The sequence below is a fragment of the Typopeltis vanoorti genome, chromosome 7 (assembly GCF_054136105.1).
Source record: "Typopeltis vanoorti isolate ZY-2024b chromosome 7, IOZ_Tvanoo_1.0, whole genome shotgun sequence".
In the NCBI taxonomy this organism is placed as follows: Eukaryota; Metazoa; Arthropoda; class Arachnida; order Uropygi; family Thelyphonidae; genus Typopeltis; species Typopeltis vanoorti.
In genome coordinates, this window is record NC_143555.1 from 110958846 (window position 1) to 110985339 (window position 26494).

General features: G+C 36.1%; 1 protein-coding gene across 3 annotated transcripts in view; it reads left to right on the forward strand.

Moving 5' to 3' along the window:
- The first annotated feature begins 47 nt into the window (after positions 1-47).
- LOC150104966 (uncharacterized) overlaps positions 48-26494 on the forward strand; it is a 97644-nt gene continuing 71197 nt past the window's right edge. For all 3 annotated transcript variants that reach the window (XR_016548559.1, XR_016548560.1, XM_090395440.1), the window contains exons 1-4: positions 48-202; positions 9214-9282; positions 9800-9934; positions 18804-18876. Coding sequence is in view for 1 of the 3 variants with exons in the window: in XM_090395440.1 (XP_090251566.1) it covers positions 184-202; positions 9214-9282; positions 9800-9934; positions 18804-18876 (296 nt within the window). In the remaining 2 variants the exon portion in view is untranslated. The remainder of the gene's footprint in view (positions 203-9213; positions 9283-9799; positions 9935-18803; positions 18877-26494) is intronic.

Genomic DNA, 26494 nt, shown 5'->3' on the forward strand with positions numbered 1-26494 from the left:
TGAGAGTTTATGTGCTAGGCAGCTAAAGTAATGTAGTAGGGCTCCAGTTGAATACATCTAACTTTTACAGATTTTGATAAATAATTGTTTAAGAGCATTTTTTCTGCATTTTTGAAGTTCTGAAAGGAAAATTTTAAGCTCTTTGTACTAATAATTTAAGCTGGTATTATATAAATCATTACCATGGAGAGTAGTTTGAAAGGTACGTTATTTAATTTATAATTATGCTATATTTTAGATTTCATATCTAGCGATAGTTTTATTGACACGTTTTGCTTAAATGAGGTAGTTAAAACCATTATAGCGCTGGAGAAAAGAAATGTAAAGTTGTACGTGCAGTATTTCGCTTTTGGAGGAAGGGGATTAAAAAAAAACAACTGTGTTTACAAACTGCCATCGCATTGCTCGTCTGCGCTACTTAATCTTACTTCACCCACTAATAGTATTTTTGTGGATTAATTTTGTATATCTTTTCTAGTCAGTTTGTCCATATGCGGGACGAAAAACTTGAGTTTTGAGGAGAAAACCTATTATCTCTGTATAAGCTTGGCTAACTTACCTTAAATTGAAAAAATCCATGTAAAGATTTATCTTATCATGATGAGAATTGAACTGCTTTTCTAATCTAAGGGCACAGTGTCTCAGTGGAAGAACTGCAGAGGCAGAAACTATAACCTGTTCCACTATGGAGGGTAGGATTATAGATAAGCACAAGAACACCTTCGTAGTATTACAGTGCTATTGAGAATGTTGTGATATTTGCCTTTCATCTGGAAGGACCTGATTCCAACTAGGATATTAAGAACCTTTTATGAAACCGTTTGATTTTCATCCCACAAACCAGACATGCCAGCCAGAGAACATATATACAATTAGTGGATATAATACTTTCCTTTTGTAACCTTAGTTGTTTCAACTACAATGTTAACCAGTTTGGCTAAATCCAACAGATAAATGTGAACAAAAAAAAAAGGGGGGGGAACATTCCATTTATATATGATAATTGCACTGCACATAACAATACAAAGAATATGGATACTTAGGGTGTAGAATCATCATCTTGAAAAGTTACTTTTGTGTCAGTCCTATAGAATCCCTTTCGTAACTTATAAGTTTTATCATATTCCCCCCCCCCTTCCTCTGCCTGTCAGTTAAACTCTGCATCCCATAAACCGTCAATCTATCTTCATAGGGAAAATTCCACAAATCTGTCATGAGTTTGGTCACTCGTCTCCACCACCTCCTGGTCCCCCTAGCAACAGAGGTGACCAAACCTATGCACAGTATCACCATGTGGCTGAATCATAGTCTTATAAAGAGGGATAATAACCTCCATATCTTTACTGGTTGATGTATTCAACATCCAAGCGATCCTCTGGGCTATTTTGCCAACTCTTGCAATATTGTCCTCTGAATTTCATCTCAAAGTGACCTTACATTTTACAACATTGAATTGACAACCACTGTCCTTTGCCCGTGCTGCCAATTTATTTAAATCATTCTGGAGATATCTGTATCACCTTTATCAACTATTTCCCTCCCTAGTTTTACATCATCATCAAGCAACTAAATATTCCCCTTCAAATCTTTTACTGTATCATTAATATACAAATTAAAGAGTATTGTCTTAGTACAGAGCACTGGGGCACTTCACTAAACATCCTCATTCACTTTTAATTCCACTCCACGATATACCACTTTTTGATGTCTATCTACTCTACCAGCCTCATATCCATTCCCATTTGCTCCAACTTATGTAATAGTTTTCCATGCGATATTCTGTCAAATGCCTTTGCAAAGTACAGCAGTATCATGGTGTGGCCATTTCCTTTATCCAGTTCTGCTGTTGCCTTGTTATAAAATGTGAATAAATATTGGTACTGAGGCAGTACCAATATTTTACAAAGCTATGCCCCCCCCTCCCCATGAAGTATCATATTCCTGTCCACCAATTCCCACATTTTATTTTAATCAATTTTTCCAGAACTTTAACCACTGCTTCAGAGACACTAATTGGTCTGTAATTTGCTACTTCTTTCTTGGAGCCACCTTCATATAATGGAACTATTTTACCCTCTTTCCACTTCCTTGAACCCTTCTGGAGTTGAGACATAAATTAAACAACTTCGTCAGAGGCACTGCCAATTCACTTGCATTCTTGTAGTACACAAGGCTGATAAAAGTCTGGGCCCACTGCTATATTCACATTGATATTTTTCAATATACTGAGTACCTCCAGTTCATCTACCTCAATGCTCACATCAGTCTCTGTCACATCAGTAACTGCTAAGTCACCACCTGGATGATATACCCTCAAAGTAATCACTTATTAACTAAACTGTTTCTTCTGCTTCTGTCACTTTCCTACCACCAGCACTGAGTAAAGTTATCTTTCCATAATCATTCTTTCTCTTACTTGCTACGTAGTGAAAAAACTCTTTTGGATTTTCTTTGGCCTGCTTAGCTAATTTTCTCTCAAAATCTGATTTAACTTTCCTTACCATATTAGTTACCCTTCTTACTTGTATTTTATATTGCTCATGGACATGCTGATCACCTTGTTTATATTCCTTCCACAATGCTTTCTTTTTTTGCAGCTCTTGCTTTATATTACTAGTCATCCACTTAATCCATACTCGGTTTATCCTCCTGACCCTGAGTATGTAGTTTGATACTGCCTTGCCCAAACAATCCTTGACTGCTTCCCATGCACTAATGGCATTCATTCCATATAGTTTCTTATGCCATGGCACTGCTCCAAGTTGTCTCCTAAGTTTGTCATAATTGTTAGCTTAATAGCTCTGCATAAACTGTTACTGAAATTTCCACATGTTGAGCAACCTTCCAGGACAAAACTGCATAGTTTTGTCCTGGTGATAAAGATGAAGACTAGCCACCAACCAATTTCAAAAAAAAAAAAAAAAAAAAAAAACGGTAAGACAAAAGCATTTACTTTACCTCCTTGGCATAGGTTTATTATATATTTTTACATGTAATAGTCAACAGACAAAAAGAGCTTTATGACATCAATTTAAGATTTTCAGTGGAAAAAGTCTGGAAGAATCCAGAAAATTGAATTGAGCTTAGAATAAAGGAAATCAACATGACAATTTTCAGCCAAGATCCCTCTCATGTGGAGAATTGGTATATAGTTGTTTTTATTTAAATTAGTCTAGTAATACATGGCTTCTCAAGTTTAAAGAAACTGATATCTATCGTTTTTTTTTTTTTGTTGTTGTTGTTGCTAATTCATTCAGGGTTTCCATTTTATCGGTAATAGCACAGCTCACACTTGAAGCAGTCATAAGTACAGGTAATCCCCATATACCTGTATGGTAAAACACGTCCTTGATCCCTCTCTTACAGATTCACTTCAACCTCTATCTCATAGATGCAGTGTTTCAGCATTGTGTATGTTCTGCAGTTACTTCCATGGTCACTGCTTCAGTGAATTAGCAACTATCATTCCTTCACTTTCAGTTGCATATGTTAATACAAGAGCAGCAGCTGCCCAACTGCAAAAACACCAAACCTAATTTTCCCTCTTTCTCCTCTATTCTATCCACAGCTGTCCTCTGGAACAGCCTACCTCATGAAGTATTCCCAAACAATTACAACTTGCAGTTCTTCAAAAAAGGCATAATCAATAATTTTCTACTTCAGTTCTCATCTGCACCCCACACATGTCACTGATGTGTTTATAGGTCTCTTGACCTCTCATGTATGAGATTTAAAAAAAGAAAAATAAAGTAAGCTGTTGCTGTTATTCATATCAAAGTTTCTGGAACATAAAACTACATGGACACTGGAGTGTAAACAAATAATTTATTAGCTTAAATTAATTATTTACAGTCAACATTTCGTTAGCTTGCAATATCAGAGGCAATCTAATGCTACACAATCAGTGAAGACAAACTAAAATGACCTGGATAACAAGAACAGTCACATGCATGGAGGGCAACAGTGGCACTCTTCATGGTGGTTCCTGTTATCTATGTTGATGGATAGGTAGGACCATGTGCCAAAATCTGTTTAAAATTTTGCCATCCATTCTGTTGCAGTTAACTGGGTTTTTCTAGAATTTCTGCCGGTTCCAGGAATAGTTGCTCCAATTTGAACTGGGATTTATAAAGTAGTCTGGCTTTCTTCCATCTTTGTGTTGAGGCTAAGTGCTGTGAAGAATTCATGTTAGAGGTTTAATGGAATATTATCAGCACTGAGAAAGGATTAAAACTAATTCCAATATTTCGTCTCAGTCACAGAGACATCTTCAGGGATTACAAAAAACTTTTTGTAACAAACACACACACACACACACATACAATACAATGATAAGTAAAACAAGTGAGTGAAACTAAAGTCCTATCTAGGTGGTGCACCCTCAATGGGCATTTGCTGGTGGCCTAGGATATAAAGAGGAATCTCTATTAATTAATGTTTCCTGAAATTTTGGAAGTTTTATGCAACTGTGTTTAAATTAGGTTGATTCCTAAATGCAGGTGCAGATTCAAAAAACAGTCTTTCTTTTTTGAATTTACTATAGTGGAGCATGGTGGTTTTTTCCCCAGGAGATCCTGTGGGTTGTATCCAAAACATGGTCTGCAAGGCCAGATTGACCATAATCGTGATTTCAGATGCATGACTTGTGTTGTTCTAACCAGATGGTTGCTGATCTGCCTATCTGTCCAAAATAAGCCAGCTCTATATATTCCTGGCACTGAGAGAGAGGAGGGAGTTGATCTCTGGTGGAACGGATAAGAGCAGTAAGTTTACGGTGGGGCTTAAAAGCTGTATGGAGGTTGCACTTTTTTAATGACCTGGCTATTTTTTCTGATGTGCCACGGATGTAAGGTATGGTGATGGCATTTCTGAAGTCCTTCTGAAGAGAGATGGTCGGGGAATTGGGAAGGACTTAAAAAAGTACAACCTCCATACAACTTTTAAGTCCCACCGTAAACTTACCATCCTTATCCATTCCACCAAAGATCAGCTCCCTCCTCTCTCAGTGCCTGGAGTATGAATTTACTATAGTGGATAAATTTGAATATGAATTTACTATAGTGGATAAATTTGAATATGAATTTACTTGTTCCTGTAAGCTGGCTGGCTTTGGACAGACTTTGTGTTCTTCTAACTGGATGTGTTCTTCTCATCCAGTTAGAAGAACACAAGCCATACATCTGCAATCACGATTATGGTCAATCTGGCCTTGCAGACCATGTTTTGAATACAACCTACAGGATCTCCTGGGAAAAAACCACCATTCTCCACTGTAGTAAATTCAAAAAAGAAAGACTGATTTTCAGTGTTGAGCTATGGAAATTTTAACAAAGGGCTCGCATCATCGAGCAAAAAAAAAGCTGTATTTCACACAAAAACTTTTATTAATACAGCTTGTGTACAAATGCCAATCAAAAAGTATGAAGGGACAACCTGTAAAGGCTGTCTTTAAACCAATATTTCATCATCTAAACATGATTGCACAAAATCATCTGTGTTAATTTATCTTACATAAGAAAAACATTTTTTTACTATCAAAATATAATAAGAATAAAATCTTTTATAATCGCACATATGAAATAGTCTGCATTTTTTATAAACAAAATAAATTTCTTTTGTTTGCGATAGAAATTTTATGACAAACAATCAATAAATAAATATCTAAACACAATAATATTGAAGTACGTTATATTTCTCTTTGTTTTTATACTTCAAGTGATAATCAACAATACTATTTTTTCAAATGGGGCATTATCAAACAAGAGGAATTATTTTATAGTCCTATTTATTTATATGCGATTACCAAAAGTGAATTCTTATTTGTAAAATGATAGTAACAGTAACTATAATATTTTGTTTAATAAAATCACTTTGTTAGGTTACGGTATGATTTTGTCACTTAATATATTTCAAAATTTTTTTTTTTTTTTTTTTTTTTTTAATAAAAAAAGTAAAGAACAAGGGGCTTGCAAATTTGAGAAAAATTTAACAAAGAGCTCAGGCGAGCCCCTTATAGCTCACCACTGCTTTTTGAATCTGCACTCAGGAATCAATCTAATTTAAACAAATATGGTTGCATAAAACTTCCAAAAATTTGGGAAACATTAATTATCAGAGATCCCTCTTTATATCTTAGGCCACCTGCAAAAGTTAGAGAAGAATGATCACTTAAGCTCTGATGTATCTCCTCTTTTCACAAAGTTTCGGTAGATGATACACTAGTTCTTCTGTCCAAAATTTATACCCTTGATATTTGCACACTCTTTAAGCACTATCTTAAATCAGGGTATTTTAGTTGGAACAACCAGCTCTTTAAACAAATTCGAGGTGTAGCAATGGGCTCCTGATTTTCATCCCATTGCAAACTTCCCATTCAAAAGATCTCATGGAATCTTTTGAATTTAACTCTGCTTCCCCTTCGAGCCCAAAGTATGGTTGAGTTATATAGATGATGTCTTTGCCATTTGGCTGCATGGACAACAGGCTCTGTCTAACTTTGTACATTTCCTGAATAATATCTATCCTCGTATTAGTTCACTGTAGAAGAAGAAAAAGAAGGAACTCTTGCCTTCTTGGATATTTAGTTACAAGGCAAGCAGATTGGTCCCTCATATGTTCAGTTTATTGTAAGCCCACATGCACAGGAAGATACTTACATGCCACTTCACACCACTATCAAGCTTGGAAACCTTATCTTCCAGGGTAGAGCCCTGGAAGATAAGGTTTCCAAGGACAAGCACTGCACCTGGGGCAACAGGCTCTATTCACATCTTTCTAGCAAAATGGATACAACTGAAAAACCCTGGCCAAACTCTTTAAAAAGAGCAACAAATTCCCCCCCCCCCCCCCACCAAACCAGACTACACATACACTATATCGAATCATTACCCTACATCAGCAGTTCTCAATCCTATGCCTGCAGGTACAGGGTTGAGAACTGCTGATGTTGGGTGTAGGCAGCTACTGGCAACTGTGCACTTGAGGGATGTGTCACCACTTCACCAGTATTGTGGACATGCTTTGACCATACATTGTTTTCTCATGTTTAAAAATTTTGTCCCAAAATGAGTAATCCAAATGAAAAACAATGAACCCATAAATTCAACAATGATTGGGAATTGTTTTATCCAGAGTAAAGAGAAATGTTTTTGCTTGTTGGGAAATGGTTTAATTTAGTATAATAAATGTTACATGTGCATTTATCCTACTTTCATAGTTAATTAATTTGTTAGTTGTTATCATTTGATATGATAAGCAAGTAAAAATTTTCATAGAAAAAAATATTGGTGACTGCCTCTCTTCCAAATCTCGAATGTGCCTGCAACTACAACCAGGTTGAGAACCCCTGCCCTACATCAAAAGCACAGAAGATAAAATGGTTTTCCTCCTAAAATGACACACAATCAGAACTGTATGCAAACCTCTAAACAAAATGTTTACCTGCCTAAGACAAACCCAGGATCGCTTAGATCTACAGCAAGGTTTCCCAAACTTTTTTTTTTGTGGCACGGTTATTATAATACTTCATTTTCGTGACCCACTAAAATTTTTAATGGCAAGCGAGATGAAGAAAAAATGAAATAAATTATTTAGAAACAATTATAATAATTACGGTTGTTCAGCCGAACCCACCAGGCAAGGTACACGTAATCAGTAAATACAAAAGAATGCACTCTCTTTCGATGCTTAACTCAAACTGAACAAGCAGGTGAGTACGTAGCGGGCAAGCGAGTGAAACAACACCAGACTGCGAAACAATTCAACTGGTGGCGCGGTTGCCGCTGCACAGCCTCATCATTAGTTGAGCTACTTTACCGTGAACAAAGAGATTGTGAAATGGCGACACGGACGGAGCGTGTTTTTTGTCTCTATTAATTAAATTATTTATTCATTCTTCTTCAACCTTCTGGTTCTGTCCACTGCTGGACGAAGGTCTCCCCCATGATTTTCCAGATCACTCGGTTTTCTGCTTCTCCCATCCATCTCACTCCTCACTAATTTATTCATTAGTCCAGATTAAATGCTATTTACATGTATTTTAGAGTTTCGTGAAAAAAAATCCAAAAACGAAACAACTAGGTTTCCAAGAGTTTTTTTAGGTACCCCGAATTTAGCTCCTCGAAAACCATGCACAGATCTCACTTCCATACAATAGGACTGGTAGGGCTAATGTATCGTATACTTTTAGTCTGGTTTGTTTTTGTACTAGGTTTGGTTTAAATATAGTTAATTACACCTTTTATTTTTAAATATTTTGCAATTTTTAGGTTTATATCTTGTTCATTTTCATATGTAATCATACATCCTAAGTAGTTAAATGAATTCACCTGCTCTAAAATATTGTTATCTATTACTATTTTAGTTTTTACTGGATCTTGTCCTTTTAAGACCATTGTTTTTGATTTTTCTGTTGATATTATTATTTCGTAATCTTTGGCTATCTCATTTAAATTCAAAATACCTTTCTGTAAGTTATCATTGGAATTTGTAATTATTATTTGGGCATCGGCAAAAAAGGACAGTGTTTAAGTTCACAGTAGGAGAAAGTTTAATACCTTGATGGAAAATTTTTATTTCATTTTAAAAAGAGTTGCTGAAAGGGGACATCCCTGTCGGACTCCTTGGTTTATCTCTCTCGTATATGATAGCTCATGTTCTACAAAACTTGGTTAACTACAATAGAATGGACAGTATGATTTTAAACAGATTTTAGTGCATAGCCCTATGTACTCATTACATTAACAACAGAAATCACAAAGAGCACTGTCGCCTTCCATTGCACATGACTGTCCTTGTTATCCAGGTCATTTTAGTTTGTCTTCACTGATTGTGTAGTGTTAAATTGCCTCTGATATTGCTAGCAAAATGTTAGCTCTAAATAATTAATTCAAGCTAATAAATTATTTGTTTACATACCAGTATCCACATAGTTCTAAGTTCCACTAACCTTGACACGAATAAGGAATACCAGTATTCGTAGTCTTATGTGATATTTTAAATTTGATAAATTAATTTTTTTTTCAATTAGAGATTACATTTTACACTTTCAAAGTTCATTTTCATTATTTATGTTATGGTGCTTAACATAGGTTTTTGTTTTATGGTCTATAGTTTATGCATCCATGGTCTAAATGGTAATTAATGAAACATGTAAGCAATTTTGTTCTTTCTATTGTTACTAATGATTTCACTAACGTTTTTACTTAATTTCAGATCTGATGGCTAGGTTGACCAACCAGACTTCAGATAACATCAGACCAGCCTGCAAAAAATGTGGATATCGTAAGTAACATAGATTTTCTTTTGTATTGTAGAACAAGTTCCTTCATTTCATATGAAGGAGTAATTTTTGTAATTACTTGCTTTTTAATGGATATTAAAATATGTTGAAACAATTTGAATGATTTTTGATTCAGTATCATCAAACTGTAGTCTGCATTCTTACAACTTCTGATTGCATGTCATGTTCCATAATTTTGGTATTCTTTTGGGGATTTATCTGTGTACTCTATCTCCATAGTCATCTCAAAAAAAAAAAAAGGCAAATTAATAAAAATAAAGTAATAATTAATGATAATCACTTGCTGAGGATTAATTGTGAATATCTATACTACATACATATATATCAATATGTTCACTTTTATCTGCTTTTGAAATTATAAAGTATTAATATAATGGATGAGTGTTCAGATAGACTTTGTCTTATGTTAGATTTCTGATTAATTGAAAATCAATAACATTCATTTTCTATTTTGTAGGACAAACAGTAATTATACTTTTATACTTTGAATTTTTACAGCTGGACATTTTACCTATCAATGTCGTAACTTTTTAAAGGTGAATCCTGATAAAGATATTGTATTAGATATCAGTAGTACAAGTTCAGAAACAGATAGTGGTGACGAGTTTGTATCACCATTAACAAAACTAAGGCGTAAGTATCAAATTACTTATATTTTGGCTATGGTTGAACCCTTCTTCACTCAAGCATTTTACTGACTACAGGTTTTTAATTTGATGTAACTTTAAGGCTCAAATTATATGACCATGTTGCTGTTCATTGGTAAGACAATACAACTAACTTTCAAACTTAAATTAATGAGATACTTGAAAGTTGTAGATTTATTATAATACGAACTTATTATAATATGAAAAAAACAAAGATGGTTAATGCAAGAAACAATATACTAAGAAAGCTTACTTCCTCCAAATGGGGTGCAGACCCTAGCACACTGAGATCTTCTGCCTTAGTCCTTTGTTATTCATCTACTGAATATGCCTGCCCTGTGTGTGGGCCAGATCCTGCCATGCTGAAAAACTTGAGCCAGCATTGAATGAAAGCTGCCACTTAATTACAGTATGCCTGAAACCAACACCATTGAAAGACCTGTATTCTTTGGCTGGTATTGCACCTCTTCAATTCGAAGATCTGTATTCGCAGCTGATGAGAGGAGCATACAAATGAATGATGAATGCCACCCACTATTTGGCCAAGCTACAGTGCTCCAATGTTGAACTGCCTAAAAACCCTCCAGAGACAAGACTTCAACAATGGTTGCACTACCCTGAGAGTAATACTGGTATTCCAAAAGCTGAATATCTTCCACGTGGCACCCACTTGGACTTGGAAAGGCCTCAACAGACTACGAACGATAGGACACTGCAAACAAAACCTTGTCAAAATGGGGCAACCCAGTCCATGGAACACCTTCTTTCTCCCCCCCCCCCCTTCTTCAATCGCCTTGCACAAAAGAGAGTACCTCACATCATTCACAGAAAGTGCAGTTGATTGCGCAAAGTACTGGCGTAACATCTGACCATGTTTATTGTATTTAACTTAAATATAGTTTCTTTTTCCTTCATATTTTACCTATTATTCCCTGTATAATTTACCTGTTAAATTTAAGCTTTTCTCATTTGTAATGTATCCTAATTTGTTGTAAATAATGTTGTACCAATTACTTACCACTGTACCACTTGTGTTTGGATATGAAATAAATTATAATATAACTAAAGCAGTTAGGGGTGTGTGTGCATGCGCACACATGCAGGCACCTATGAGACAAGTGACTGTGAGAGTACAGCATTTGTCTCTCAAGCAACAGTATCAAATAGGGTAGTAAATTCAGTAGAGATGGCTGGAGCCTAAGGGGATGCTGTGGTTGAGAAGAATCAGGAAAAAAGAGGCAGGAGTTTTTGGCATTGACTAGTGTAACCTTGCCAAAAGTTACAGGCATTAGTGAGACTTGAACAGCAGATGTAGTTACAGGGATAGAATGTAAATAATTTAGTATTTTCAGGAAGGATAAAGAAGATAAAAGGGGTGGAGGGTATGCTGATGATAGCAGATGAATTGCAGCTAAAAGAGTAGGAGATAGGTGGGTGTATGGTAATTCTTTTGAGATAGTGTGATGTGAGATTAAAGCTAATAGAACAGAATATATGGGTGGTTGTCCTATAGGCCAGGAATAATGTGGAAGACATGCATCAGTAAATTAGTACGAGTGCAGGTCGAGTAGCAATTATGGTCGACTTCAACTATGGAAGCATAGCTTAGAAGGAAGAAAGATCACATGGCAGGGAGGAAATTGAATTTATACACCTACTGAGAGATAATTTGAGGTGTTTGCTGTTTTAAGGATACTTGTGACATAAGACCGAATGATATATGCACGTAAACACAAGAAATATATTTAATTAACCAAATATTTCTGTCTGGAAATAGCAGACCATCCTCAGTGGTATTACAAGAACAGTTTTAAAAAAAAATACAAGCTAGAATACTAACAATAGATTGTTAAAAATAGAACACGCCGCGTGATGTTATATCACTAAGTATGAAACGGAATATTTTGAAGTAGAGACATGATTGGAAAAAAAAAAAAAGGGAAAAAAATTAATGAGTAATCTTGATTAGACTTTCCCAGATTTTTGATATAGATATACAAGTCATTATGATTTAGGTTGGGACGATGGAGCAAGGCCTCCACGCTTTCCTTGAACAAATGTTCAAACCTATAATGGGATCTATGCAAGAGGCGAGTCCTGAACCAAAAGATGCTGTGTTCAATTTTCAGTTTCTTCACAACAAACCTGAAAAGTCTGGATTGGCTCAACACGGGATTGAAACTGACCACAGCATCTTTTGGTCCAGGACTCGCCTCTTGCATAGATCCCGTTATAGGTTTGAACATTTGTTCAAAGAAAGCGTGGAAGCCTTGCTCCATCGTCCCAACCTAAATCGTAATGACTGTATATCTATATCAAAAATCTGGGAAAGTCTAATCAAGATTACTCATTAATTTTTTTTTTTTTTTTTTCAATCATGTCTCTACTTCAAAATATTCCATTTCATACTTAGTGACATAACATCACGCGCCGTGTTCTATTTTTAACGATCTATTGTTAGTATTCTAGCTTGTATTTTTTCAAAACTGTTCTTGTAATACCACTGAGGATGGTCTGCTATTTCCAGACTGAAATATTTGGTTAATTAAATATCTTTCTTGTGTTTACGTGCATATATCATTCATAATTTGAGGTAGTCTGTGATAGAGAAGACTTGGAATAGGATTTGAAATAGGATTTCAAATCCTATGACCAAATCCAACAAATCCTTAAATAGGATTTGTTGGATTTGGTCATAGGATCAGAAGAGCTATCATTGACCAAGGCAGCTGCATCCTCCAGTTGAGGAAATCGAACAGTTAGTCTTTACTTGGGAGGTTGCAAAACAGGTGGACTTTTTTTGTCAAAAAGAAGAATATGTGTAAGTAAAAGGAAGGTGATTATGACAATCTTATGAGATTTGATGCTGTGCCATGGCATAAAAACCTGCAAAGGGAGGATGTTAGCAGTGCATGGGAGATAGTCAAGTGTGTGTGGGGGGGATCTGGAGGAAGCAGTATTAGACTATACCTAATGTCAGGAGGGTTAATCAGGTAAGTGTTAGATGGATGAGTAGTATATATATATATTTTTTTTTTTTGTAGTTCCTGCTTAATGAAAGGGTCTTGGTGGGTATATAAGGAGAATGGTGATCAGCATGATAGAAAACATAAAAAAGCAGTTTATGTGAAGAAACTAGCCAAGCAGCCCAAATGAAATACTAAAGAGTTCTTTCATTATGTGGCATGTAAGAGAAAGAATGACTGTGGAAGGATATCTTTAAAAAGTGCTGATGGTAATGAGATGACAGTAGCAGACAAAAAGGTTGAGTTACTGAGTAATAACAAGTGAGGTTACTGCTGTGACAGGAATTGACAGAGATGGATGAATTGGAGTTCTTAGGGTATTGAAAAATCCTATTGTAAATATAGCCATGTAGATGGGATATCAGCTTGTGTTTTATGAGTATATGCAAGGGAACTGGCAATATCTCTGACTCTTTGATTTAAGTCTCAGCTCTGGCAGAGTTCCAGTGGAGTTAAAAGAGGGCAAAATAATTTCCTTGCATGAAAGAGGCTGTAAGACTGCAGTAGTAAATTATAGTGGTAGTAATTATATTATAGGAGGTGGTAACAAAAGTACTGGAAAAGTTGATGAAAGAGAGAATTCAGGAATAGGTGAATAAAAATATACTACTCTATGAGAGGCAGCATGGCTTTGTGAAGGGTAGATCATGCCTTAATGATTTACCAACTTTTTATAGAGTGACAGCTGAGTTGGATAAAGGGATTTGCTACATGATGATTCTGTTAGATTTTGCAAAGGCATTCCACAGAATACCACATGGAACTTTGTTACACAAATTAGAACAAATGAGGATTGATATGAAACTGGTATATGTAGATACAAGAGTGGCTGATGGACAAAAACCAAAAAAAGTAGTATATGGAGGTGCAGAATCCAGAAAAATGCAGAAAAATACATAAATAATACAGGAAATAAATTTAAAGGGAAATATTCAGTTGTTTGCTGATTATACAAAATTGAGCAGGGGAAATATTAATCAAGGTGATGTGGAAAGCTTGTGGGACTTAAATAGGCTTTTTTAAGTTAAGGTTTAAATTCTTTTTAAATTTTATTGCAACTTCTTTACGATATGAGTGATTATACTTCTGTTTGGCTAAGACTGCCAGTCATGCTAAAGAGCTAAAGAAATTTCCACCACTGGTCACTCACTACGAGTCATGGTGGAACAGGTTACTCTCCTCCACCAATGCAGGTCTGTTCTTTTACCCACTCTCTTCCTCATGTATATAAATGACCTGCTTGCTCAGACTATCCATAGCTTTGCTGATGACAGTATACTCCATTTCATTTGACAAACCTTGTAGTGCTCAAGTATTAGAATCCTCAAGATCTATGACCAGTGACCTGAACTCTCCTAGCTATATCCCAGTGGAACAAGGACAACCATGTAAACGTCATTGCCACCAAAACTCAGTCCTGCCTGATCTCTCTCTCTCTCTCGCATGAAAAAACTCGCATTCCTCCCCTTTACCTTCAGTAATACTGAGATATCCAAATGTGATGGAATTTCTCTACCTGGACTGACCACCTGTACCTCCAATCTTTCCTAGCACTACCACATTTCAACTACAGCTTTTGCATCTGCTAAAACACTTGGTGTATACTTTTTCACACAAGACACTACTTCACAGCTGCTAACTCTACACAAAGCCCAAATCTGCCCAGCCATAGAATATTGCTGCTTTGGGGTGGAGCACCAAAATCCTCTCTAAGATTGCTTGATTCTATCCAGAAGAGGGCAATCCAGCTAATTAATGATCCTTCTGCTGAATTGGCCACTGTTATTCCTCCAGTCTTCTCTAAAATCATTAAAACAACAGCCACTGCTAACCAACACCCACTTTACAGTCCATCTTCAAACACACAGAACCAACTGCACTGCCTCCTCCTTCATCCCATCTTCTGTCCTTTGGAATAGTCTCTTCCACTCTGCCTTCCCCAAAGATAACAACCCTCAGCTGTCCAAGAAACTCTCAGGAATCTGTTCAAGCAAAATGTGAACAGATTTCTCCTTTCTTCTATTCCTCTTGCCCACACAGGGCACTAATGTGCTATGGGTCTTGTGACCTTTCCATGTGTGGATCAGATCTATTTAATAAAAAAAAAAAAAAATGTCAAAAGATAAGGATGTCAGTTTAATGTGGAGAAATGTAAAGTTATGCATTTTGGAATAAATATATTACAAGCACTGTACCACACTACTGATGGAACTGTATTCCAGGAAATATAGATGAGGGTAGGAATTTCGAGGTTGTAGTAGATAGAGCCAATGTTTAGACAGCGTATTTATAAGATTGCCAAGGTCAGCTCATAGGCTGACTACACACAAATAAGCAGAGATAAGGAAGTTGTCATTCCTCTTTATAAGGCCCTAATACATAGGTGTGTGTGTGTGTGTGTCTTTATAATGTTCACATATGTATATTTTTATATGTATATGCAGAATCTGTCCCCGTAAAAAAATTATGATCATCATCATCAAATTCCTGACATGAAAAATTTACATCATTACTAACTTCCTATCTACAATTTTCCTCCAAATCAGTCTGTTACTTGTCAAGACTCCAACATTATCAGATCTTATATTTCTATCATCTAAGGCACTTTGTACCGTATCAATCCACCTATATCTTGGTCTTCCTCTGGGTCGTTTTCCTGCCAACATGACAGAGAACACTTGTTTTGCTAATCTTTCCTCGCCCGTTCTATTTAAGTGACCATACCACCTCAGATTAGCTCTGTTAATGCATTCCTGGATGCTGACAATGTCAAGTTCTTTCCTAATATCCTTGCTTTTAATATGATATTGCCATTGATGCCATCTGTTCACGCCTCTAATCTTTCTCAGGACTCTCATATCTGCAGTCTCTAGTCTTTGGTCAAGTGTTTTACTTCTGACCCAGCTCTCAGATCCATATGGTTTGAACACTGTTTTGTATACAGCTAATTTAGTGTTCCGACTAATTTCTCTCTTATTCCATATAAATTTATTCAATTGACTTCCTATTGTACCAGCTTTGTTGATTCTGTTGTCTATTTCCATATTTAATTTACCATCTTCACTAAAAATCGTGCCTAAGTAGCTGAAATGTTTTATTTGTTCCACAGGTTCTCCATCCACAACACAGTTGACATTTTCAACGATTCAACCTATTTTCATTGTCTTTGTCTTTTTATTCCTGACCTTCATACCATATCTATTACAACAGTTATTCAATTTAGTCAGGGAATCTTGCAAACTTGTAGCGGATTTATTTTGAAGTATAACATCGTCCACATAAAGCAAAGAGCTGACATTAACATCTCCAATTCTGATATGTTTAATACCACTTTCCTTCTAATGTTATCCATATAGATAATGAATAACAGAGGGGATAATGTACATCCTTGTCTCACACCAGATTTAACATTTAACCATCTTCCTGTACTTCCTTCAATTCTAACTGCTGACTTGACTCAAATAAAGACTAAGTATTGCTTGATATAATGCCCCATTGACACCATATAACTGTAGCGTAATGAATAGCTTCTCTCTTGGCACCTTGTCATATGCCTTTTCCAGATCGACAAAACTTAAATACAGATCTTTGTTATATTCCCATGCTTTCTCAACTATTTGTCGTAAAGTGAAGATCTGATCCTAACAGCCTCTATTTGTACTGAATCTGGCTTGTTCTTCACCATGCTTTTCTTTCACAATTCTTCTCAACTGTTTCTCAAGTATACTGGCATAAATCTTGCCAGGAACACCCAGTAGGGAAATACCTCTGTAATTCTCACATTCAGTTTTATTTCCCTTTTTATATATGGGTACTATGAGAGCTCTACTGCAATCATCAGGAATTCGTCCCTCTGTCCAGGCTTTCTGAACTATGCAGTGCAGCCACTGTAAGATTTTTATACCTCCATACTTCAGCATTTCTGGTCAAATATCATCTACTCCTGCTGCCTTTCCACATTTCAAGCCTTTGATGGCTTTTTCTACTTCACGTATGGATATGTATTCCTGACTGTATGCCTGTTGAGTATTTTTTACCACCGTGCTGTCATCACTGCTTGTTTCATTTAGCAAATTTTCAAAATAATAACTCCATACTTCAAGGATATCTTTTTTTCCCGTTTTCATGTCACCTTTATCATCTCTAACTCCTTTCACAGCACTCTAAGCTTCTTCAACAACCTCCAGAATATCTTACCACCTTCTTGATATTTATTTCCTGTGTTCTTGCCAAAGTCCTCCCATGACTTTTGTCTAGTTTTACACAGTGTTTAGATTTCTTACATTTGGCTCTGCATTCTCTAAGAGCACACACTGACTTATTTGCCAGGAACTTTTGATATGCTGTCTTCTTTTCCTTCACTGCCTCTTTAACTTCCTGTGTTCTCCATGGAGTTCTGATTTTTCTATCCTTGCAGACAACCTCACCACATGCCTCTCTGGTTGAATCAGTCAGGGTTTTTTTCAAGGTCTGCCACTGAATCTACAAGGTTTGGTTCCTGTTCTCAAACGCTTTCATTTTTTTTTTCAATAATCTTTGTATATTTTAGTCTACAGTTCACATCTGAGAGCTGCTCAACTTTTATTCGCTTTAAAACTTTCTTACATGTTATTCTTTTCAATGTGAAATTCAATTTTATCCCGCTTTCAGATTTGTTTCAGTAGCTGACTTTTCGCTGTTCACCCTGGTTCCCTGGCAAAAACAACGGGGGCCTTTTTTAACCGGGCCACACCCCTGCCAGCATGAAATTTTGTCATGTTGTACCATCATTTTGTATATTGGTTTAAGCCAATAAGAATACAATTTGGTTAGCTAAATCCCAAATTGCCAGCCCATTCTTGTTCGTTCAGTATCCAGGTAGATACCCAACAGGGTGCACCGCAAGTAGGTGAGGATTGGACATTAGGTCAGAAGCCCTGATCGGTTCTCCGCATTCCTTTAAAGGCTATGTGGAGGTTTCCTCTCAGTTATACAGCTTTTATCCTTAAGCACCCCAAAAAAAAATTATAAACCTGTTGTAAATTTTTTCCTCTTTTAGAACCATTCATCCAAGTCATGCTAAAGAAAATACCGTTGTTCCCGATCCCTTATCCACAGGTTCGCTATCTGCGGTTTCAGTTATCAGCCATCAACACCAGTTTGAAAATATTAAATGGAAAATTCCAGAAATAAACAAATTATAATTATATAGTCAAAGTGGTTACTAGATCTAACATTATTTCAAAGCCAAATATTTGTAGAAACTCTAAAAGTTTCGTAAGTTGACCTGAGGGCTTAAGAGAATATAATCCTTGGCATGCTGAAGATTATTCTTGTAAACTCTCAGGTCAACTTATGAAACTTTCAGAGTTTCTACAAACATTCAGCATTTGAAATAATGTTGTATCTAGTAGCCACTTTGCTTATGTAATTCTACATCATTGAAATGAAGCCCTATGACTTTCTTTTAGTAATAAACAATAAGTTTAAAATTACGTGCCGTTCTGAGTAGTTCTCGGTTATCAGATCAACTGTTGCGATATCACAGTGCTTGTGTTCAAGTAACTCTTATTTTACTTTAAAAAAGTGCTTCACTTTTAAGTGAAAAGTGAAAGTTCTTGACTTTCAAAAAAAAAATAATAAATGTGCTAATTTTTTTTTTTTATTCTCCTTTCTAAAGTTTAGAAGGAAAGGAAAAAAGTCCAAAATCTTAATCATGATTTTAATTTATTGATTAAAGTTGATAATGTATTGTTTTCATGAATTAGAATTTATAGAAATTGTATTTTTGACATTTCTGACTATTTTTATGTGTGGGAAAAGTACATGTGCAGTTGTGTTTTGTTTTAGAAATGGAATCCTCCCAACCACCACAAGAAAGTGATTCTTCAGCACAACAAAAGAAGAAAAAGAATAATAAAAGGTAAGCCATTGGTAATTTCTTTTTATGTCAATTTCACTCACAAAAGGCTGTTAGTGTATAGTACATTACTAACAGTACCTGTGTGGTCTACATATTCTGGAATCCCTGCTCTAGAGAACAAACATGATCTTTTTTCAAATCAAATGTGATTTCCCACTAGGTGATGAAATTCATCTACCACCTTTTCCCTCCAATTCTTGCTTAGATGACCAAGGCAAATTATGTCCTGCAATATCACAAACTGCTCACTGTATTTCTCCTCTGATCTTTTGCTAGAAGGTCATAAAAAAAAAATCCTCATTAGTTTTGATACTAATGTCTTCTGGTCCAGATAGTATCTCTCCATTTATGCTAATGCTCCAGAATTAACATCCATTCTGTTATCATCTATATACACAGCCATAAATACTGTTACAACTTCTGAACCCCCCTTCCCCCCGCACTGCCCACATAATTGCACAAGCATAGTTTTGTTAGTGGTGCTGTGTGCAGCCAACATTTGTGTGTTTATGAGTAGGTAGCGAGTTGTTTAGCTGTGCTGGTTAACATGCAGTGGGAAGATTATGTGAACTGTGTAGCTGTTATAGCACTTCATAAGGTTGAAATGTAGGCACCTGTTATTTTAAACATGCTAAAAACACTTGGGATCAGTAGGATGTTTGCATATCAGACTATTAACCATTACAACGATACAGAAGACGTATCTGATTGCCAAAGAACAGGTTAACCATGCCATGTTAGGATGCAACAGCTTATGCGGGCTGTAAAATCACACTTCCACCATAATTCTATGAGAATGCAGAAAGTGATGTCATGAGAGATGAATGTTTTGCAGAAAATGATGTCATGTGTACTAACTGATGATCTGGAGGATGTGAGCCTATCATTCTACTGGACACTTTCTAACACCACAACTTGTGCAGCAGAGGGTGATAAAATCAAAAGGCACTTCTCCAGCTGTACACGAACAACAGGCATGGAGATATCCTCTTTACAGATGAGAAGATTTTCACCATTGAAGAGTCATATAACCATCAAAATGATTGGGTATATGCCCCGGATGATCACACAGCATGTGTCATAGCACCCAAGATTCAGAGAGGTCATTACCCTGCATCAGTTATGGTTTGGTGGTGGGTGACATATTGGGGGGAGAGTATCCTAGTTCCATTTTTTCCAGAAAGAGGTCAAAACCTCTGCCAAAGTTCATCAAGGCACCATACTTGAACCTGTGGTGTGGTCCCTGAACAACAACTTGTTTCATAGTAGACAACAGACCTTCCAACAGGACTCAGCCCCTGCACACAAGGCGAGGACTACACAACAGTGGTTGAAGGTGAATGTCCCCGACCACATATCAACATCTGATTGGCTATCTGGAAATCCTAATCTGAATCCATTGGACTTAAAATTGTGGTCTGAGCTTGAGAGAGAGAGAGTAGCCTGCAAGAAAACAACCCTAACATTGCCAGCCTGAAGGTGGATTTAGAGCAAACAGTGGCTGTTTCTGTTGGATGTTGTGTGTGGGGTGCCATCATCGATATGTGGTCTTGCAGACTTCATGCATGTGTGTGTGTGAAGGCAAAAGGGAGACATTTCGAACATTAAGTGCTGCTATATGCATGTTGCACATGTAGTTTGTATGTGCTGAAAGTTGTAAATGATTTACTGATAGATTAAAGGTTTATACATTGTTCAAGTTATAACAGTATTTATGGCTAGACTAGGTAAGCTGTCATATTAATTTGGCATGTACTTGAAACAGCATGGAAACAAGCCTTTAGGTGCAGGCTGGTTACCAGCCTGCACCTAAAGGGAAATAAGTCGGCCATCAAACTATCACCTCACTTGCCTAAGTACTGTCGAAAGTGATGGAGAAGGTCAACAACAACCAGCTTCTTCGCAGTCTAGAGACTCATCAGGTAGTGATCAGCAATATGGATTCCACCATTTTTGTTCTACAGGAGACTTCATCACCAACCTTACCCACCTTTGGACATAGGACTTGGAAAGATTTGGAGAAACCCATGTGGTCATTCTTCAAATTTCCAAGGTATTTGATCATGTGTTGCATCGAGGCCTTCTCAAGCTACTATCATATGGTTGTTGTTCTGCCCTTTGTGATGATTGGATTGCTAGCTTCCTCTCTGGTTGTTCATTCTGATTTCTTTATCAGAATGCTGGAGTACTCCAGAATGTTCTGCACTCTTACTCATGCTCATCCTTCTCATCAGTTCAGGGGACACTGTCATCAGCAAAACTCCTTGTAGTTTTGCTGATGACAGTACTCTCCATTCCTCTCCTTGAGAATCCATGTAGTACTCAAATGATTGAAGCTTCTAAATCTTTATTGACCAACATCTTTAACATAGACTACTCATGTAGATTTCTGTGGTTAAGCTGTTCTGTAAGTAGTTTTTGGTATTGAGACCACATTGTAATATAATGAGTTTATTAAAAATAAACAATTAAAAAACCCGACAAGCTTCATGCATTGTAAGACTTACATCATCAGGGATAATGGTACATAACAGTTTTATACAACAAAAGCTTATTGATGATTAATTACACATATTAGACATTTTTTATAACTTCACAACTGTTAAACAAATTGATAAACAAAAATATAATTTTTAATAAACTCTTTATATTACAATGTGGTCTCAATACCGAAAACTACCTATAGACTACTCATCCTCTAGCTGGCCTGGTTGTCGATTGGTTAGTGTATCTGCTCTTCAACCAATAGGCTGCAGGTTCAAATACTGCCATGTGTATAGATGTTTATGATTATTGTTAGGTAAAGGTGAATTTTTTTTGCCCAGTGTGAGACCACTTATTACAGGCCTGAAGTGGCTTGAAAACGTTTCATGTCTGGTCTCTAGAACAGGGTTTCTGGACTATGTAAAAAATAAATTAAAATATAAAATTAAAAATTAAAGAAACTTTAGCCTATCCATGGTACTAATGTACTACTTATAGGTTTACTAAAAAAAAAAAGAATTTGTGAGACTGAAGTCTAAAAGAAAATTCTCAAGTGGAGTAAAGACAGCTTAATGAATTTCAGTGCTAACACATCCTGTCGTTTTACCTGCACTTCATTCCTTACTTTTTGGTTTATAGAACAGAATCTCTTGAATATGTAAAAAAAATAAATGATGGTACAATATGACAAAATTTCATGCCGGCTGGGGTGTCACTTGGTTACACAAGGCCCCCATTGTTTTCGCCAGGGAACCAGGGCGAACAGCGAAAAGTCAGCTACTGGAACAAATCTGAAAGCACACCCCAACTCATCACCAGAGTTAAAGATCGGAACTATCGACATAAGAAGCCTGAATGGCAAAGAAATGGAACTAGCTGAGGAATTAGATAAGTACCAGATCGACATAGTAGGGGTGACTGAAACAAAAAAGACAAAAACTGGCGAGATCTTTCCGAGCAATAAATACAAAATGTTATATTCAGGCAATGACAATCATGGAAAAGAAGGAGTAGCCATAGTATTCAACACAAAATACGAGGCTAATCTTGAATGGCAGGCAGTCTCAAGTAGAGTAATGTGGGCAAATATCAGAATGGCGAATTGGACAATGAGACTTATTTGTGCCTATGGTCCCACAGAAGGTTCTACTAAGGTAGAAGTGGAGGAATTTTTTGATGCTTTAGAGCAGTGCTTCCCAAACTGTGGGCCGGGGCCCCCTTGGGGGCCATAGGTTTTGTTGAGGGCGGGGCATGAAATAATGAAAACAAATTTAAAATCTTTTAAGACTAAGTAGATTTTTTTTTATCTTAAAAGAAACATATTTAATTTTTATTATTTCTTTTTTTGTTAATTTTTATAATTTAATGGAATAAATCGCACATTGATGTTGGTTCACAAATTTTGCTACCTGCATATTTGAGCACTTAATGAGTATTAATAAATATATGCTTATTCATATAAGTTTCATTTCAAAGCAGAAATCTAAGAATTGCAGTTTCAAATATTTCACCCGATATTGGCGTAGCAGTATTGAAACACATCCATCACATTAAATTGTCAGTAAACTTCTTTTATGTGTTCAATTCTTTCTTTATTACTAATCATTTTACGTTTCATGTGCTTGTGCTGCAAATGTACAATAACAATATATCTATCTATATAAAAATGAGATAATGTGCCATGTCAAATGTGTATGTAAGATGCTAAAATGTAATATTTGCATTAGATTTTTGCAATATTTGATGTGTATGTTTTGTATTGAATATAAATACAATAAATATAACAGTAATGTATGTCTATATTATGATTTTTTTTTCGAGGGGGGGACGTGAAATATTTTAATTTTTCCAAAGGGGGGCCCTGACATCCAGAAGTTTGGGAAGCACTGCTTTAGAGAAATCACCTGACACAATGAAAATGGAAAAGTTGGTCCTTGTTAGGGATCTAAATAGCAGAGTAGGAAATGATTGTCAGACATACAAAAATATTTTGGGAAAATTTAGAGAGAAGAACAAAGCTAATAAAAATGAAAATGCCTGTTGGATTTCTGCTCAGGACATGGACTGGTTATTACTAACACCATATTCCAACATAATTCTAGTGGTAAGACTTATACGTTGGTTAGACATAACTGGTAATTAATTTACGGAATTAACAACGCATATAAAGTAAATTAATTAAAGATAACTTTAATGAATCACTTCTATATTTCGACAATGTCACATTGTCATCTTCAGGAACATAAAGATATGGTATGTGCACTACAGGAACTAACAAAGCAAATGAGGAAGAAATTAAGACACTAATTTTGTTCCTAAAGTCCTAATGGTGCCCTCTTGCGGGCTAATTTGGTAGTCTTGGCCGTTGGGCTGAAGTTCTCATAATGAAAGTCTCCCAAATTTGGGGCAGTTTCATGCACCCAAATTTGTTGAGGTTAGGAACGTTTTTTAGAGCTGCTGAAGATTCTTTGAATAATCTTTCGTATTTAAACTTGCTGCGATGGATTATTTTTGTCTTCTTCCAACGAATTTTATGGTGGGTATCTAAGGCATGGTCGGCATCTTTAATTAATTTACTTTATATGCGTTGTTAATTCCGTAAATTAATTACCAGTTATATTCCAACATAAAAATGCGCACAAATTCACATGGAGAGAAGAGGCAAGGAATAAGAAAAGTCTCATTGACTATGTTATTGTTGATAGTGATGTTTTCTCCATGGTGCAGAACAAAAGAGTGTACAGAGGATTTGAAATTGGAAGCGATCACTATTTAGTCTTGAGCAGGATAAAATTGAATTTCATATTGAAAAGAAAAACATGTAACAAATTTTTAAAGAGAATAAAAGTTGAGCAGCCCTCAGATGTGAACTGTAGACCAAAATACACAAAGATTATTGAAGAAAAAATGAAAGAATTTGAGAACAGGAACCAAACCTTGTAGATTCAGTGGCAGACCTTGAAAAAAACCCTGATTGATTCAGCCAGAGAAGCATGTGGTGAGGTTGTTTGCAAGGATAGAAAAATCAGAACTCCATGGGGAACACAGAAAGTTAAAGAGGCAGTGAAGGAAAAGAAGACAGCATATCAAAAGTTCCTGGCAAATAAGTCAGCTTGTGCTCTTAGAGAATACAGAGCCAAATGTAAGAAATCTAAACACTGTAAAACTAGACAAAAGTCATGGGAGGACTTTGGCAAGAACATAGGAAATAAATATGAAGAAGGAGGTAAGATATTCTGGAGGTTGTTGAAGAAGCTTAGAAACAGAGGAAAGAGTGCTGTAAAAGGAGTTAGAGATGATAAAGGTGACATGAAAATGTGAGATATCCTTGAAGTATGGAGTAATTACTTCAAAAAATTGCTAAATGAAACAAGCAGTGATGATAGACAGCACAGTGGTAAAAAATGCTTAACAGACATGCAATCAGAAATACATATCCATACTTGAAGTAGAAAAAAGCCATCAAAAAGTCTGAAATGTGGAAAGTCAGCTGGACTTTCACAGTGGCTGCACTCCATAGTTCAGAAGGCCTGGACAGGGGACGAATTTCGTTAATGGTTGGATTAGAGCTCTCATAGTACCTATATATAAAAAGGGAAATAAAACTTAATGTTTGAATTACAGAGGTATTTTCCTACTGAGCATTCCTGATAAGATTTATGCAAGTATACTTGAGAAACAAAATATGTGCATATGTCCCATTAAATTCAAAAATAATCTAAAAACTTTCATAGTCAATTTAGTTGCCTCCAATTACAAAGAGGAACAGAACATAACTGGTGAACATTAGCCTGAGAAGAGCGGAAAGTGATACACCACTGTGTGAATGTCGCTATCCTCACAAACAGAGACCTAGTGATGTATAACTGGCATAAACTAATACTGTTTTCGTATCATCATGAAATTCTTGACATGTACCCTCAAGCAGTGTACAGGATATGGTAGTATTACATGAAAACCTTACATCATTACTAACTTCCTATCTGCGATTTTCCTCCAAATCAATCTGTTACCTGTCAAGACTCCAACATTATCAGATCTTATATTTCTATCTTCTAAGGAATTTTTTTCTATATTAATCCACCTATATCTTGGTCTTCCTCTGGGTCTTTGTCCTACCAGCCTGGCAGAGAACACTTGTTTTGCTAATTTTTCCTCTCTCTCATTCTGTTTAAGTGACCATACCACCTGAGATTAACTCTGCTAACACATTCCGGGATGCTGACAATGTCAAGATCTTTCATACTATCCTCATTTTTAATATGATGTTGCCATTGATACCATCTGTTCACGTTTCTTATCTTTCTCAGGACTCTCACATCTGCTGTCTCGTCTTTGAAATTACAGTTATTCAATTTAGTCAGGGATTCTTGCAGACTTGTAGCAGATTTATTTAGAAATATAACATCATCCACATAAAGTGCTGAGATTAACATCAAAAATTTGGATATCAGGTTTAATACCACTTTCCTTCATAATGTGATCCATGTAGATAATGAATAACAGAGAGGATAATGTACATCTTTGTCTGACACCAGATTTCACATTAAAGCTTTTTCCTGTACTTGCTTCAATTGTAACTGCTGACTTACAACTCAAATAAAGACTAAGTATTGCTTGATGTAGTGCCCCATTGACACCATATAACTGTAGCATTTTGAATAGAATAGCTTCTCTCTTGGCACCTTGTCATATGCCTTTTCCAGATCTACAAAAGTTAAATACAGATCTTTATATTCCCTTTGATTTCTCAACTATTTTTCGTAAAGTGAAGATCTGATCCTGACAGCCTCTATTTGACTTGAATGCAGCTTGTTCTTCACCAAGCTTTCTTCCACAATCCTTCTCAAGTTAATCCTTCCATAAATCTCATCAGGAAAACTCAGTAGAGAAATATCTCTGTAATTCTCACATTCAATTTTATTTCCCTTTTTGTATATAGGTAATATGAGAGGTCTATTCCAATCGTCTGGAATTCGTCCCTCTATCCAGGCCTTCTGAACTATGCAGTGCAGCCACTGTAAGACTTTTATACCTCCATACTTCAGCATTTCTGGTCGAATATCATCTACTCCAGCTGTCTTTCCACATTCCTGGTTTTTGATGTCTTTTTCTACTTTAAGTATGTATATGT